Source organism: Ruditapes philippinarum, unplaced genomic scaffold, assembly GCF_026571515.1.
Source record: "Ruditapes philippinarum isolate M1 unplaced genomic scaffold, ASM2657151v2 ctg1158_1_1_1_1, whole genome shotgun sequence".
In the NCBI taxonomy this organism is placed as follows: Eukaryota; Metazoa; Mollusca; class Bivalvia; order Venerida; family Veneridae; genus Ruditapes; species Ruditapes philippinarum.
The window spans coordinates 158,135-172,448 of NW_026862469.1; the positions used below are offsets into that span (position 1 = coordinate 158,135).

Here is a 14,314-nt window from a genome sequence, read left to right on the forward strand (position 1 = left end):
GGGAATCAAACCCGGGCACCCGATTCACAGTCCAACGCTCTACCTCTTAAGCTAACTAGACGGCTGAAGGTTAATTTTGTGAGTGCTTAATTTATAGGTGAGGGGGCAGCTGAGGTCTAACTATACCAGTAATGCTCAAAAGTAGTCACATGACCTTAACAGTGTGGATATGACTGAAAAGCCAATGAAAAAATAAAGTTGTTTTTCTTTTGACTTTGATATAAGGAGTCCTTAACCATAAACTGGACTTGTCAAGCTTCCAACATGGAGTTCTTGCTTATCTTGACAATTTGCAGTTATTTACAAGGGGAATAACTCTGAAAGCTATTTTTAGCTCGACTATTCGATAAGGATAAGTAGAGCTATTGCAGTCACCTGGGCGTCGGCGTCGGCGTAACCACTTATGTTAAAGTTTTTGTAATAGTTCAAATATTTTTAAAGTCCATTGACATATGGCTTTGAAACTTTGCACACTTGTTCACCATCATGACCCCAACCTGTAGACAGGAGGAGGTAACTGTATCAAGCATTTTGACAGAATTATGCCCCTTTTTAGCTCGACTATTCGATAAGAATAAGTAGAGCTATTGCAGTCACCCGAGCGTCGGTGTCGGCGTAACCACTTATGTTAAAGTTTTTGTAATAGTTCAAATATTTTCAAAGTCCATTGACATATGGCTTTGAAACTTTGCACACTTGTTCACCATCATGACCCCAACCTGTAGACAGGAGGAGGAGGTAACTCTATCAAGCATTTTGACAGAATTATGCCCCTTTTTCGACTTAGAATTTATGTTAAAGTTTTTGTAATAGTTCAAATATTTTCAAAGTCCATTGACATACGGCTTTGAAACTTTGCACACTTGTTCACCATCATGACCCCAACCTGTAGAGAGGAGGAGGTAACTCTATCAAGCATTTTGACAGAATTATGCCCCTTTTTTGACTTAGAATTTATGTTAAAGTTTTTGTAATAGTTCAAATATTTTCAAAGTCCATTGACATATGGCTTTGAAACTTTGCACACTTGTTCAACATCATGACCCCAATCTGTAAACAGAAGGAGGTAACTCTATCAAGCATTTTGACAGAATTAAGCCCCTTTTTCGACTTAGAATTTACGTTAAAGTTTTTGTAATAGTTCAAATATTTTCAAAGTCCATTGACATATGGCTTTGAAACTTTGCACACTTGTTCACCATCATGACCCCAACCTGTAAACAGGAGGAGGTAACTGTATCAAGCATTTTTTTTACTATCAAGCACTAAGAATAGTCGAGCATTGCTGTCCTACTGACAGCTCTTGTTCGACTTAGAATTTACGTTAAAGTTTTTGTAATAGTTCAAATATTTTCAAAGTCCATAGACATATGGCTTTGAAACTTTGCACACTTGTTCACCATCATGACCCCAACCTGTAGACAGGAGGAGGTAACTCTATCAAGCATTTTGACAGAATTATGCCCCTTTTTCGACTTAGAATTTACGTTAAAGTTTTTGTAATAGTTCAAATATTTTCAAAGTCCATTGACATATGGCTTTGAAACTTTGCACACTTGTTCAACATCATGACTCCAACCTGTAAACAGGAGGAGGTAACTCTATCAAGCATTTTGACAGAATTATGCCCCTTTTTCGACTTAGAATTTACGTTAAAGTTTTTGTAATAGTTCAAATATTTTCAAAGTCCATTGACATATGGCTTTGAAACTTTGCACACTTGTTCAACATCATGACCCCAACCTGTAAACAGGAGGAGGTAACTCTATCAAGCATTTTGACAGAATTATGCCCCTTTTTTGACTTAAAATTTATGTTAAAGTTTTTGTAATAGTTCAAATATTTTCAAAGTCCATTGACATATGTCTTTGAAACTTTGCACACTTGTTCACCATCATGACCCCAACCTGTAAACAGGAGGAGGTAACTGTATCAAGCATTTTTTTTACTATCAAGCACTAAGAATAGTCGAGCGTTGCTGACAGCTCTTGTTTGAAGTTATTCTTCTATTTGGCTTGACTTTCAAAGAAAAATTACGAGCTATTGCTACAGTTAGGTTGTCGTTGCCGTCAAGAAAATTTAACCATAATTTGTATTTCCTTATGGATTATCTTAATACTTAGACACAACAACCCTTTGGACAAGACCTCCAAGTAGACCAAACTAAACTTGACCTTGACTCATAAATGACCTTGTCTTGCAAGGTCAAATGTTTGAATTTTGCTTGATTTTTGCTAAAATTGACAATAACTTTGTTATTTTTGAATTGATTGTCTTCACAACTCTCTGGCAAAGGCCTTCAAGTAGACCAAATTGATTATGGTTTCATTCATTAATGACCTTGACTTTGAAGGTCAAATTAATGAATTTGCTACTTAGACTTTTTGTCAAAGGTGGTGATTTTAACAAACGAGTGTTAACATCCACATCCACATTTATTTTAAAGTGGGGCAAAGTGTCACTAAAGTGTAGCAAATCCTTATAAGGCGAATCCTCATTGTGGCAAATCATTATCAATTCTTATATACAGCATTATTAAGGGAGAATATGGCAGGTTATTGAACGAATGCAGGAGATTAAAACCATAGGACTGCCTATTTTAACTCTATTTATAGATGTTCTAAACATGAGGCATTAATTCCATCAAAGTGAAAAATATATAATACCATCCTGATCTCTGAAATAAGATTTAAAAATCTATGCGACTTAAATCGACGTTCTGAAACAAGTATGAAAAGATTAAAGAAAATAACAGAATTAACATAAGGAAAAACAGTACATATTTACGTCAAGAGACAGTTCATATGTTGTCTATGAGAAATTAAGAAGACAAAGAAATAATAATGACATCTATTTTTGGTTCACTTTTAAATTAGAAGCAGCTTTTAGACGTAAATATTTTCATTTTTGTACCGAGACAGACATAAAATTATATTATTTTTTTTTATTGTGATAAAATTAGACTGTTGCTTAGATACCCCCAAAGGTTTTAAAATCTGTCTATCACGCCTTATTTTGTAAATGTTAAATTGATATGATAAACAAACATTTAACCTGCTGAATTTCGTAAAAACATGCCATAGTCTTGTCGTAAATAGTCTTGTCCAATTTCCAGTTTCGAGACGTCCATTATAAATTTTAGAAATTTAATATTGGTCATCCAGCAGTAGAGAGTCTGGTCACACTATATGTATGTAAGCCTGGCTCTATACTAGTGGCGATGGCAAATCACTTTTGGTTCCAGCAGGTTATGAATTAAAAACAATTTATTTCCTGTCATGTTTACACCATCCTACACTCTCCTCTTTTTCATCTTTTTATCTGAAAAAGAGGGGGTTTGAACAGTTCAAAAGTTTGCATTTTGAAAAAGAGGGATTTTAAACTGGTTGGGGCCTTGCTTTAAAAAAGAGGGGTTTTAAAACAGTTACTTAAGGGGTTTTAAAACAGTTACTTAGCTTTCTTTTTTTTTAAAGAAGTATTTCAAGACGATTTTACACATCTTTGTTCTTGAAAAAGATGTATTTAAGGAGATTTAGAGCTTAATTTCTGCATGAAAAAATATGGTTTTGAACAACTAGAGAGCTTTATTTTGAAAAAGAGGGATTTTAGAGAGATTGCTCCTTGAAAAAAGGTGCTTTAGAGAGGTTATTCCTTGAAAAAGTGGGGATTCAGAGAGATGACTCCTTAAAAAAGAGGGATTTTAGAGAGATTGTTCCTTGAAAAAAGGTGTTTTAGAGAGGTTACTCCTTGAAAAAGTGGAGTTTTAGAGAGATTACTCCGTGAAAAAGGTGTTTTAGAGAGGTTACTCCTTGAAAAAGTGGGCATTAACAGGCTTGATATAGTGAGGTTGAACCTCTTAAAATGCAAGTGTATAATTATTAGACAAACAGAATTTATTTTTACTTACTGCTATTATAAAGTTGCTAAATGACTCTGGAATATGATGACATTCCCAGCAATAATTACGAAGCAAATTAACATGAAGGACTTTGATCGTCTTAAGCATTGGCTTTGTCTGGTACAGTCTGATTCTAAATTAGCTTTTTTCTTTGTGATTATAAAGTCAGAATGACAAAGAAAGTCTGCAGTATTAGGGATTAGCGGTAATGCGGCTTTAATTGTCTGCGACAGTAATAACTTTACTGGAGTATGCTGCCAGTATTGCATTTCTGTGCAGTCGCCCTAAAATCCTGCTGATTTCACCATTTTTAAATAGAATTCCCTTTGATTAACAAGTACAATTCTAACTTTTAATTGGAATTCTTTAAAGTAATGAAGATTTATTAAATTAACAGACAGCATTTAAATTCATTGGATTAGCAAGAAATAGAGAAGAAAAAAATCAGAAAAATTTTAATTGTTTTTTATTAAATTAACAAGAACCATTCCTAACTCAAAGCCTAGGAACATCAAGTCAGTGACTTTCAAAAATCATCGAATAAAAATAGAAAATTAATAAAATTCCATATGAGCTTTTGTGCTCAGGGCTTGTAAAAAAAGGAAAGACTTTGACATCATATTTGCTTTCTCTGTTTTTTTAAAGAAATCTTGAAAAGTTTATTAAAATATGTTGCTTAAGTACATCATTGTTAATTGTTTTAGATACATTTGCATATGATTGATGGGCTCTCCGTTGCTGAGTGGTTAAGGTTGTTGACTTCAAACCACTTGCCTCTCACCACTGCAGAATAGAGTTGTGCCAGCATCTTCAGATTCTACATGTGATTAAGCTATCCAATTAGCTTACAAAACATCGGTGGTTCTATTAAAGTGTCCGTTTGTGCCTGAAACAATGTACAGAGGGGTACCTGAGGTCTCCCTTCATCAGTAAAGCAGGAAAGTTGCCATATACTATACTGGATTGGTGCAACCTTTAAAACCCAACCAAAAAAAACAACAACAACAAAAAACATACGATTGACTGTGGAGCAAAATGAAACTTTAAACAATCAGTTTCAAAAGTCTGTTAAAAAGGGAGATCCTTTGAGAGTAGTGAAAACAAAATTAATATGTGACATGACAGACTCATTTTGATTAGACTGTAGTCTGCTGACAGCAATTGATGGAACCCGTAGGACCAATACAGACGAAGATCAGCCTGTTTATTCGTTCTGTCTGATCGTTGTCTGAACTGTTCGCTATTAAGTTTGTATATATTTTTTGATTTCACCTAAAAAATAATGAATGGTTTTGTCCAGATTGAAAGACAAGTCAATTTAAGATATCAAGTGTGGTAAGGGCTAGATTTGTAATGGAAAATGCAGCATCTGTCAAAGCCCCTTAACATAGGCTTTAGCATTATTTGTCTTCCAGGCCTTAAGCTTTCTTCTGATAACAAAGGCTGTTCATTTTTGGTTTCAATAAAAATTATACTGATGGCATGTTTTTTTACTTTTTTCTATTTCAGAAATTTACCATTGGACTGATAATGGCAAGCACATTTTTGTTCAGTCTATTCTGGCAGTTTAACCAGTTTATATTGTTGTTACAAGCACTGGCTTTGTTTGGTGTCTGGATTCTAGATATGGTGCCAGCACATAAGGTAAATATTTATATAGTGCCACCACATTAGGTATAGGCTTAAGTATGATAAACTTGCAAACACATAAAGTTGAATATTAAACTGTGGCTAATGTTTGTAATTTAACTAGTTTTAAGGTACATGCTGAAAAATGATAAAACTTGCAAACACATAAAGTTAAATACTTAACTGTGGCAAATGTTTGTTATTTAAATAGTTATAAGGTACATGCTGAAGAATAATAAACTTGAAACATATAAAGTTAAATACTTAACTGTGGCAAATGTTTGTTATTTATATAGTTTTAGCTCGACTACTATGTTTGTAAAATGGGATGAACTATCCTACATGTATATACTGAAGTGTTGGCGTCTGCTTTATAAGTGTCACATTTTAAGATAAAAAAAAAAAATTGAAGCACTATACTTTTTCACTCTTCCCTTTGTGATATTCCTTTAATATGTAAAATTACTTATTTATGACCATTTAAATCCATGATTAGGCATGAGTACATAACTTGGTTCTGGTGCCCAAGTTTTTAAGTAGTAACAAGTTCTTCTTGCACTATTAAACAAGTACTTTGAATAGTTGAAAGTGACGTCTTGAGCACAGCTCAGTGTTTTCTTATAAATAGAAGTAAAAATCACTTTATTACATAACAAATTCATTATAATTATTATAAAACTGACAGTTTGAAACCATTATTTAAAAACAATTCTGCCAATTGTTAATTTTCAGATTTAAGGTATCAATTGCCTAATCAAATGTGTTCTTTTGAGATGGCTTTTGAAATTCAGGTAATCTTTCACAAATTTCTCTATGTTTTATATTAACAAAAAGTTATATTTAATTCCAGGTTCGTGTGGTGTTACTGTCACAGGCATTGTCACTATTACTTGTCTGTGTATCACAGAGTATCAACAAAATGATCCTTGGTTCCCTAGTGATGAGTTTTATTCCAGCAACATTTCTGCTTATGTACTTCAAGGTGAGATAATTTTGTATATCCGAGGTTCCTAGGGAGAATATGTTACGTGTGCAGATTATCTGGTCGAATTTGTAAACTGTTGTTTAATTTTTAATGTTTAATTTGTCACCAAAATCTTCTGGCCAATGTTATATGGAAAATGCATAGAACCAAAGTGGCATGTACACACAGTGTCCCAAAAAAGGTTTATGATCGACCTTGGGTTAATATAAATTAAAGCAAAGATAATACATATTAAAGCAAAGATAATATATATTTAAGCAAAGATAATATATATATTAAAGCAAAGATAATATAAATTAAAGCAAAGATAATGATTATTGAAGCAAAGATAATATAGATTAAAGCAAAATATTATAAATTAAAGCAAAGATAATATAAATTAAAGGAAAGAAACATTAGCAGTTATTCATTACTGTTATTGATGTTTTATTTCAGGGAGATACATTAACACCATGTACGATACCAAGTAGAATATTTAAAGTGGCGTTCTACAGTATCGCTGTTCTAGTGCTCATGATTATCTTTAATCTGGCTGCCAAGGTAACATATGTTATATCACATTTGTTTTTCCTACTGATTATCCATTGTTTTAATACTATACATTCAATAAGTATGTAATATAACTCCTAATCCAGCTAGTTGCTACATATTTTACTCATGTGTCCAGTCCAGATCAAAATTAGCTGGCACATCTGTGCCCTCTGATCATGGTCTGCACTGTTTGCTGCTTTTACACTACATAATATATAATTGTATAAAAAAAGTTCCCTAAAATCGATAAGTAGTTTTGTCTTGATTAAAAGATGGACAATTCCATTTAAGATATTTATGGTGTTAAGGGTTAAATGACTCCAATTTTGTTATTTTCAGACTGTTTTAGATCTAGAAGCTGATGAGCACATATTCAAATTTTTGCTGAACAAATTTGGAATAGGGAATCCAAGGTAAGGTTTTACATCATCTTTTACTGTCAAAGTTAATATTATATTTGTAATGATAAGTTGACATAATCAAAAGTATGTTACAAAATTCGGTATGACCATACCAGATTAATAATATCTGTCATGTATTGTGGTTTGGATCGGAATATCCGTCCCGAGAGGACCTGCCTAGTGGGTTGTAACAAGGCTTTCCGATTCGGACTGCAATCATATGTCAGATTTTTTTTTCTTGCATAGTCTACCATATTGAAATTGCAACTTCATTTATAATGGTAAAATTACCTCATCCTGTCCGCGCCATTGTACAACACGCAACTCATTTATGCCAGATGAAATTTCTGTCATGGGTAAATGGAAACGCCAGTGTGATATGTAAGAAAATCCATTCATACATGCTGTATCCCCCAGCAGGGGAACTAGATATGATTTTAAGGTATTACAAGCAACATACAGTGTCTTGATTCAGAGGTGAAAACTGATGTAAATATTTTATTTCTTCATCAATTGAAATAGAATATAGCACAATTATACTAACTGGATAACAGTCTCCCTCTATATAAGGTCCTAATTATATCTTTTGACAGATAAAAGGTATTTCATGACAGGGAAACTGTCAATTTATGAACAATTTATATAGGGGAAAAAAACCACACACAAACTCTGACAGTTGTTGCTGATCTCAAATAACTTGCCACTCACTTCTGTGGCTTCAAATCCAACCAGAGACTTTAAATTGTTATTTCCTATTAAGAAGCTATCTATACATTTGGCTTACGGAAAGTTGGTGGTTCTATGCAGGTGCCCATTCATGTTTTTAATGATTCAAAGTGAGGTAACATTTGAGATCTCCACTTCCACCATTATAACTTGAATGTCAATGTTTGACATTTGCAATGTTTGTATAACTTGACTTATTTTCATTATGTGTCTACATAATTCTTTTGCTCTAGTGTGTTTTTGAATGTTTTTGTTAATAAATTGAATAAATGATAAATGAGCCGCGTCATGACAAAACCAACATAATGCGTTTGCAACCAGCATGGATCCAGACCAGCCTGCGCATCCGCGCAGTCTGATCAGGATCCATGCTGTTCGCTATCAGTTTCTCTACTTGTAATAGGGTTGGTAAGCGAACAGCATGGATCCTGATCAGACTGCGCGGATGCGCAGGCTGGTCTGGATCCATGCTGGTCGCAAAGGCATCACGTTGGTTTTGTCATGACGCAGCTCAAATAATTAAATAATTGAAACTTGCATTCAAAACATGACAAAAGTTTATGTCATCTATTACAGGGATTTCGACTCAAGGTTGTACCTGTGTATTGAAGCGTTCGGTTTTCTACAACTGGATACGTATGAAAGAATGTCAAAACTACTCGTGTTCCCCATATATCTCATCACACATCTAACAATACTCATTGTTCTATTTATAGCTGTTATGCAGAATTGGAGGTAAATTTATGACTTCATGATTTACATTGTATTACATACAAACTTGATTTTAGAGAATTTTCACTAATAACTATTTTCATACAGTTTTTATGGTCAGATTTTGAAAATATCCCTTTTGCAGCAGCTTTAATAACTCAGCAAAGGAATTTTGAGGGTCTTTTTCTTCAAGACGAATCTGCTTAGGAACTCAGTTTGAGTTTTGAAATAGTGCTTAAAGGATGCATTAGTACCTGTGGTCTTCCTCCTACAGTGGTTTAATTTTCTGACTTAAACTCAGTTGGCCCAAGCAGCTGTTGGTTTGAGTCTCACTAAGATTCTTTTATGTGAGGATAACCTTCTAGCTAGCTTATGAAAGGATGGTGGTTCTATTCTGGTGCCCAAGAAGCGCCCAGTCAAGCTGGAAAGTCACCATATGACCTTTTGTTTCGGTTAAAACATGCTTAGTTAAGCTCGATCGCTAAAACAAGTCTTTGCAACTTATATTAATCACTTTCGAGACTGCTCCCTTGTGTCATATAAAGAAACATGGTCGTGACCCAATTTGGGCTCATAACCATGATCCCTGAGTTGAGAGGAAGACACATTCACAACTAGCACATTGTTCGGCTACTACCTTTATAGTACTGGTATGACTGAAACCAGCTTAATTCCTTCACTAGTGTATCTTAAAAGTTTCATAATAACTCAAATCTAAAGTACTTGTTATATTCAAATGTTACATCAAGTCAATTTTGTGAACTTTTGTCAAAATTACTGAAGTGACATACACCAGATGACCCAGCAGGAAAGCTTCCTTGGCTGATATTTTGATTAATTATTTCCTGACAATCTGGGAAATATTGTCCATGTTGAAGACGTAAATTTTTCAGCTTAAGTCTACAACATTGTTACTTGTACTGAGTTATAATGCAGTAAATTAACTTTCTGTCACTTGCCATGTCATTTTTTTTATTGCTAAGTGTATTCATACAAGTGCAGCTCAAAATGCTTGTATAGAATAATCTAGATGTGTGTGTTTGATGGGATTTATTTTGTCTTTTTTCTGCGAGAGCCAAAAGTGATTAGTTTTGCCACCAATAGTGAGACTGGCAAGACATCAATGTATTCTGATCAGGCTTTACAATAAGTGAGCCGCGTCATGATAAAACCAACATAATGCGTTTGCGACCAGCATGGATCCAGACCAGACTGTGCATCCGCGTAGTCTGATCAGGATCCATGCTGTTCGCTTACAAACTGTAAAACAAGTGAAGAAACTGATAGCGAACAGCATGGATCCTGATCAGACTGCACGGATGCGCAGGCTGGTCTGGATCCATGCTGGTCGCAAACCCATTATGTTGGTTTTGTCATGACGCGGCTTAAGTAGAATTTTGACTTCCATACAAATACTAATTCACCATAATAATACTAATTGCCAGCAGAGCTAAAGATGCAAAAGATAGTTCATTTATATAGTAAAGGAGTATGTTTTTGGAAACTGTAACAAGATAACCAAAAAGAAACAGTTTTTGAGAAAAAATGATGATAGCATTTCAGAAGCATAATGGGCCATTAAATTTTCATATTCCCAGAAGTAATGATGGACAGTTAAAAAAAAATGATTTTCAGAAATTCAGAAAGTAAAGGGATGAATAATTATTATGACTACCTGCTCTGAACATTATATTGAATAACAATTAATTTAACCGAAAACATTGATATGTTTTCTTTTGACAACAGATATATTATGTTTTCTTTTGTCAACAGATATGTTGTGGTGAAATTCTTATTGTAATCCACTAAAATTTTGATCTATTCACTACTGAATTTGTGTAATGGAATGTTCCCTTCTTTGAATTTGGACAAGTCCATTTGTAATTTAAGTGATCTCAGGGTCAAAATATAAAAGTTGAGTTACCAGCAATATAGAGCCTGATCAGGCTAAGGCCTGGGTCTATTCTGGTGGCATAGGCTAACCACTTTGGATCCCTGCAGGGTAAGGGTTAATACTTGTTCTTAATTAATAAGAAAGATTATAACTGTAAAATTTGAATAATAATAATGTGACAGTTTGCCCATTTATATTCTAGTGATACTTATGGAGCAGAATTTGGGTATTTATTCGCTGTTTATCTTTCAATTTCTATTTATCTAATTTATATTCGTATTCATTAAATTCTTATCTATAATCATATAAATTTAAATTGATTTAAACAATTAATTGCTACTTTTTAATCGACAGTTAAACATTTGTATTTTGATACTGCAGAATGTAAGGATCAATTGTTTCTGCTTCTTGTTTAAACTACATGTACGTGATTATGTTGCATACTTCTTCCTTTTCAATTTGAATAATTTAGTTTTAACTTATGATCTTGAACGTCCTTTCTTTTAAGAATACAAAGCAGGTTACATAACACTGAAATAAAATCTATACAAATGCACCTAGACGAATACGGACTGCAATAACACAAATACGAAATTACATTTGAAATTAAAATTTATACATCTGGCCGGGAACCAACATTTCCGTACAAGTCGTAATTTCTGACGGTGTAACCATTGAAATATTCTCTCCAAAAAATAAATCCACGAAATCCAGGGTAGCACTCCACAGTTAATTTCAAGTTCCTGCCGTCCATGTCCTACAAGCAATACGTCTAATAATTCTGATACCAAACTACACAACCTGGAAAAAGAAAACACATTTTGTTGAGAACAAATATGACATAAGATTGCAAATCTACAAAGAAATCATCCCATCTGCAATAGGCAGGCACTGGCAGTCAAAAAAGTTGCAATTCATTCCGTTGAAGCCCAAAATCTACAGTGGCCCAAGACCCAAAACAACACTTTTCGTACCTCTGTCAAAAAATACCTGCAAATATACAGGCTAAAGGAACACCATCTCTCTGCTTTATCAACTCCCTATACATGCAAAATATCACAAAGAAACTGATGCTCAACCGTGTAGATTTTTTGCTACTGCTAAAAGTTCCCCCCCCCCCCTGTAAAATGACTTGTTTTTACTGTGCATGCTGTTTAAAAGCAAAAAATGGCGGCCTTGACATATCTATAATCAACAGCATGTGTTTTCTGGCTATGTTTTCGAATTTGCCAGTGATCAATCATATTAGATGTCACAAAAACAAATTTCATGCTGAAAATGCACTTTAAAGACAACCAGTCATTTAACCTTTTCCCTTATACAGCTTTTGGCCCCCCCCCCTTTTGATGCCTCAAATAGTGAAAAACACTGTTTTTCATTTGAGAAATGTTGTTAAAAAAAAGTGACCACTTTTCGGCGCGGCCCCCCCATCAAAATAGTACATCAGGGGGTTGACAGAAGGGGGATGTGCCCCCTACTGTTTAGGGGGTTTGAAGGGGGCGGTAGTAGTCCCCCTCATCGCCAAGAAAATTTTGGACATGTGACAGGCTAAAAATGGCCTCAGGTCGATCTCAGGGTAACTAGTAACCGTCGCTGAAAAGCCTTTTACGCTATCTTAATTTATTGAGAAGTTGCAGCACTTTGAAATCAGTTTTGATGGAAAAAAACAATGCAATTTTAAGACGTCCCCCCCGTTGTCATGGTAACAGAAAATTTACGATTGAGCATGCTGTTACAGAGGCTATGGTCCAGTCAACATTTGTGCCAAGTTGTATCAGTATTGAAGCATTTTTCATAGTTTTCATAGAAGTTTGAACTTGTAACAGGAGGCTTTTCAATGAAAACGGCCATTTTTCACAATATATACTCATAGGGTAAAAGGTTAAATACTATATCCAAGAAGCCCTGGCCATTCGAAGCTGTGGCTTACATTACTGGGGTGTGCTACCTATAAACTTGGATTAAATCGCCGTGTAGCATTGTATCCTCACACCTTGTGCTCACGGAAAATACCGAAGCGATATATGAGTTATCTCCCGTCACTAAGATTTTGCGCTAGAATTTTAGGTCTGGTACCAGCTAGGACACAAAAAGCAAATATTAATCACGTGGTTTCTAGTTTTTATTAGTCCCCTACCGGTTTACCGGAGGGGACTTAAGGTTTACCCTCCGTCCGTCTGTCCGTCTGTCTGTCCGTCCGTCCTTCCGTCCGTCCGTCCGTCCGTCCGTCAGTCCGTCCGTCCACAAAACTGGATCCCACAATAACGCAAAAAGTACTGAAAATATTTTAGTGAAACTTGATATATGGATAGATGGCAGTATGGAGATTATGCACGTCTTTTTCTTTTCTTCCTATGTTGAAAATTCTGGTTGCTATGGCAACAAATAGACAGAAAATATGACAAATTTTACACATAAACTGGATCCCGCAATAACGCAAAAAGTACTGAAAATATTTTTATGAAACTTGATATATGGATAGATGGCAGTATGGAGATTATGCACGTCTTTTTCTTTTCTTCCTATGTTGAAAATTCTGTGTCTTTTTCTTTTCTTCCTATGTTGAAAATTCTGGTTGCTATGGCAACAAATAGACTGAAAATATGGCAAATTTTACACATAACCTGGATCCAGTGATAACACAAAAAGTACTGAAAATATGTTTATGAAACTTGACATATGGGTAGATGGCAGTATGGAAATTATGCACATCTTTTTCTTATCTTCCTATGTTGAAAATTCTGGTTGCTATGGCAACAAATAGACTGAATTTCAAGATTTCTTATTCTTGTTTTTAAGTTTTTTCACTATAAGTTCTTTATTTCTTAAGGTATTTTCTTCAAACTTTAAATATAAGTTGCTTGTCATCAACCACATCATATGTGACAAGGCTTACAACTCTAGTACAAAATTTATCAGAATTACCTCCCTTGAACTTAAAATTTTCATGAAAAAAACATTGTTTTTTTAATAACTTCTTTTTCTGAATGTATCTACTTCAAACTTCATATAAATGTTTCTTATTGTCACTCAACATTTGTAAGTGTTCAATACTCTAGCAAGACTATTTCCAGAATTATGCCCCTTTTGAACTTAGACTTTGTTTTGAGAAATTGGTAATTTTTACTTCAACTTCTTCAATCATGATAGGATTTTAAAAATGTTATATTTTGATAACAGGGATGTTTAAAGAATAACTTTAGAGTGTCCTTCAGTCCGTCTGTCTGTACATAAAAACTGTTTCCTGTGATCACTTTTAAAGGACTTTTTCAACAAATTTACTTAAAATAGGAACCTAAGTGAATGGCCCTTCAGAATGTTGCTTGGGCTCTTACCGGTAGGGGACTTATGGATTGCTTGCAATACTATGATAATTGCTTGTTTATTCTGCTGTTCTTCTTATTGAAATGAGTCAGTTTTATTTCGCTTAAGGTTGCTTAATGTTAATAATTTCATAAAGTTAGAATATGGATAAATCTCTATAACAACAATTCTTATAGCCTCTACATACAAATTTGTTTTCAGTGTGAATCGAATGA

The 14,314-nt window shown here is 34.3% G+C and overlaps 1 protein-coding gene across 2 annotated transcripts in view; it reads left to right on the plus strand.

The window, feature by feature from the left end:
* The window catches only part of LOC132719180 (probable C-mannosyltransferase DPY19L3), a 64,512-nt gene that overhangs the window by 42,598 nt on the left and 7,600 nt on the right, over window positions 1-14,314 (plus strand). For both annotated transcript variants that reach the window (XM_060702929.1, XM_060702928.1), the window contains 5 exons: window positions 5,408-5,542; window positions 6,378-6,509; window positions 6,948-7,052; window positions 7,383-7,456; window positions 8,747-8,905. In XM_060702929.1, the coding sequence (XP_060558912.1) occupies window positions 5,408-5,542; window positions 6,378-6,509; window positions 6,948-7,052; window positions 7,383-7,456; window positions 8,747-8,905 (605 nt within the window). The remainder of the gene's footprint in view (window positions 1-5,407; window positions 5,543-6,377; window positions 6,510-6,947; window positions 7,053-7,382; window positions 7,457-8,746; window positions 8,906-14,314) is intronic.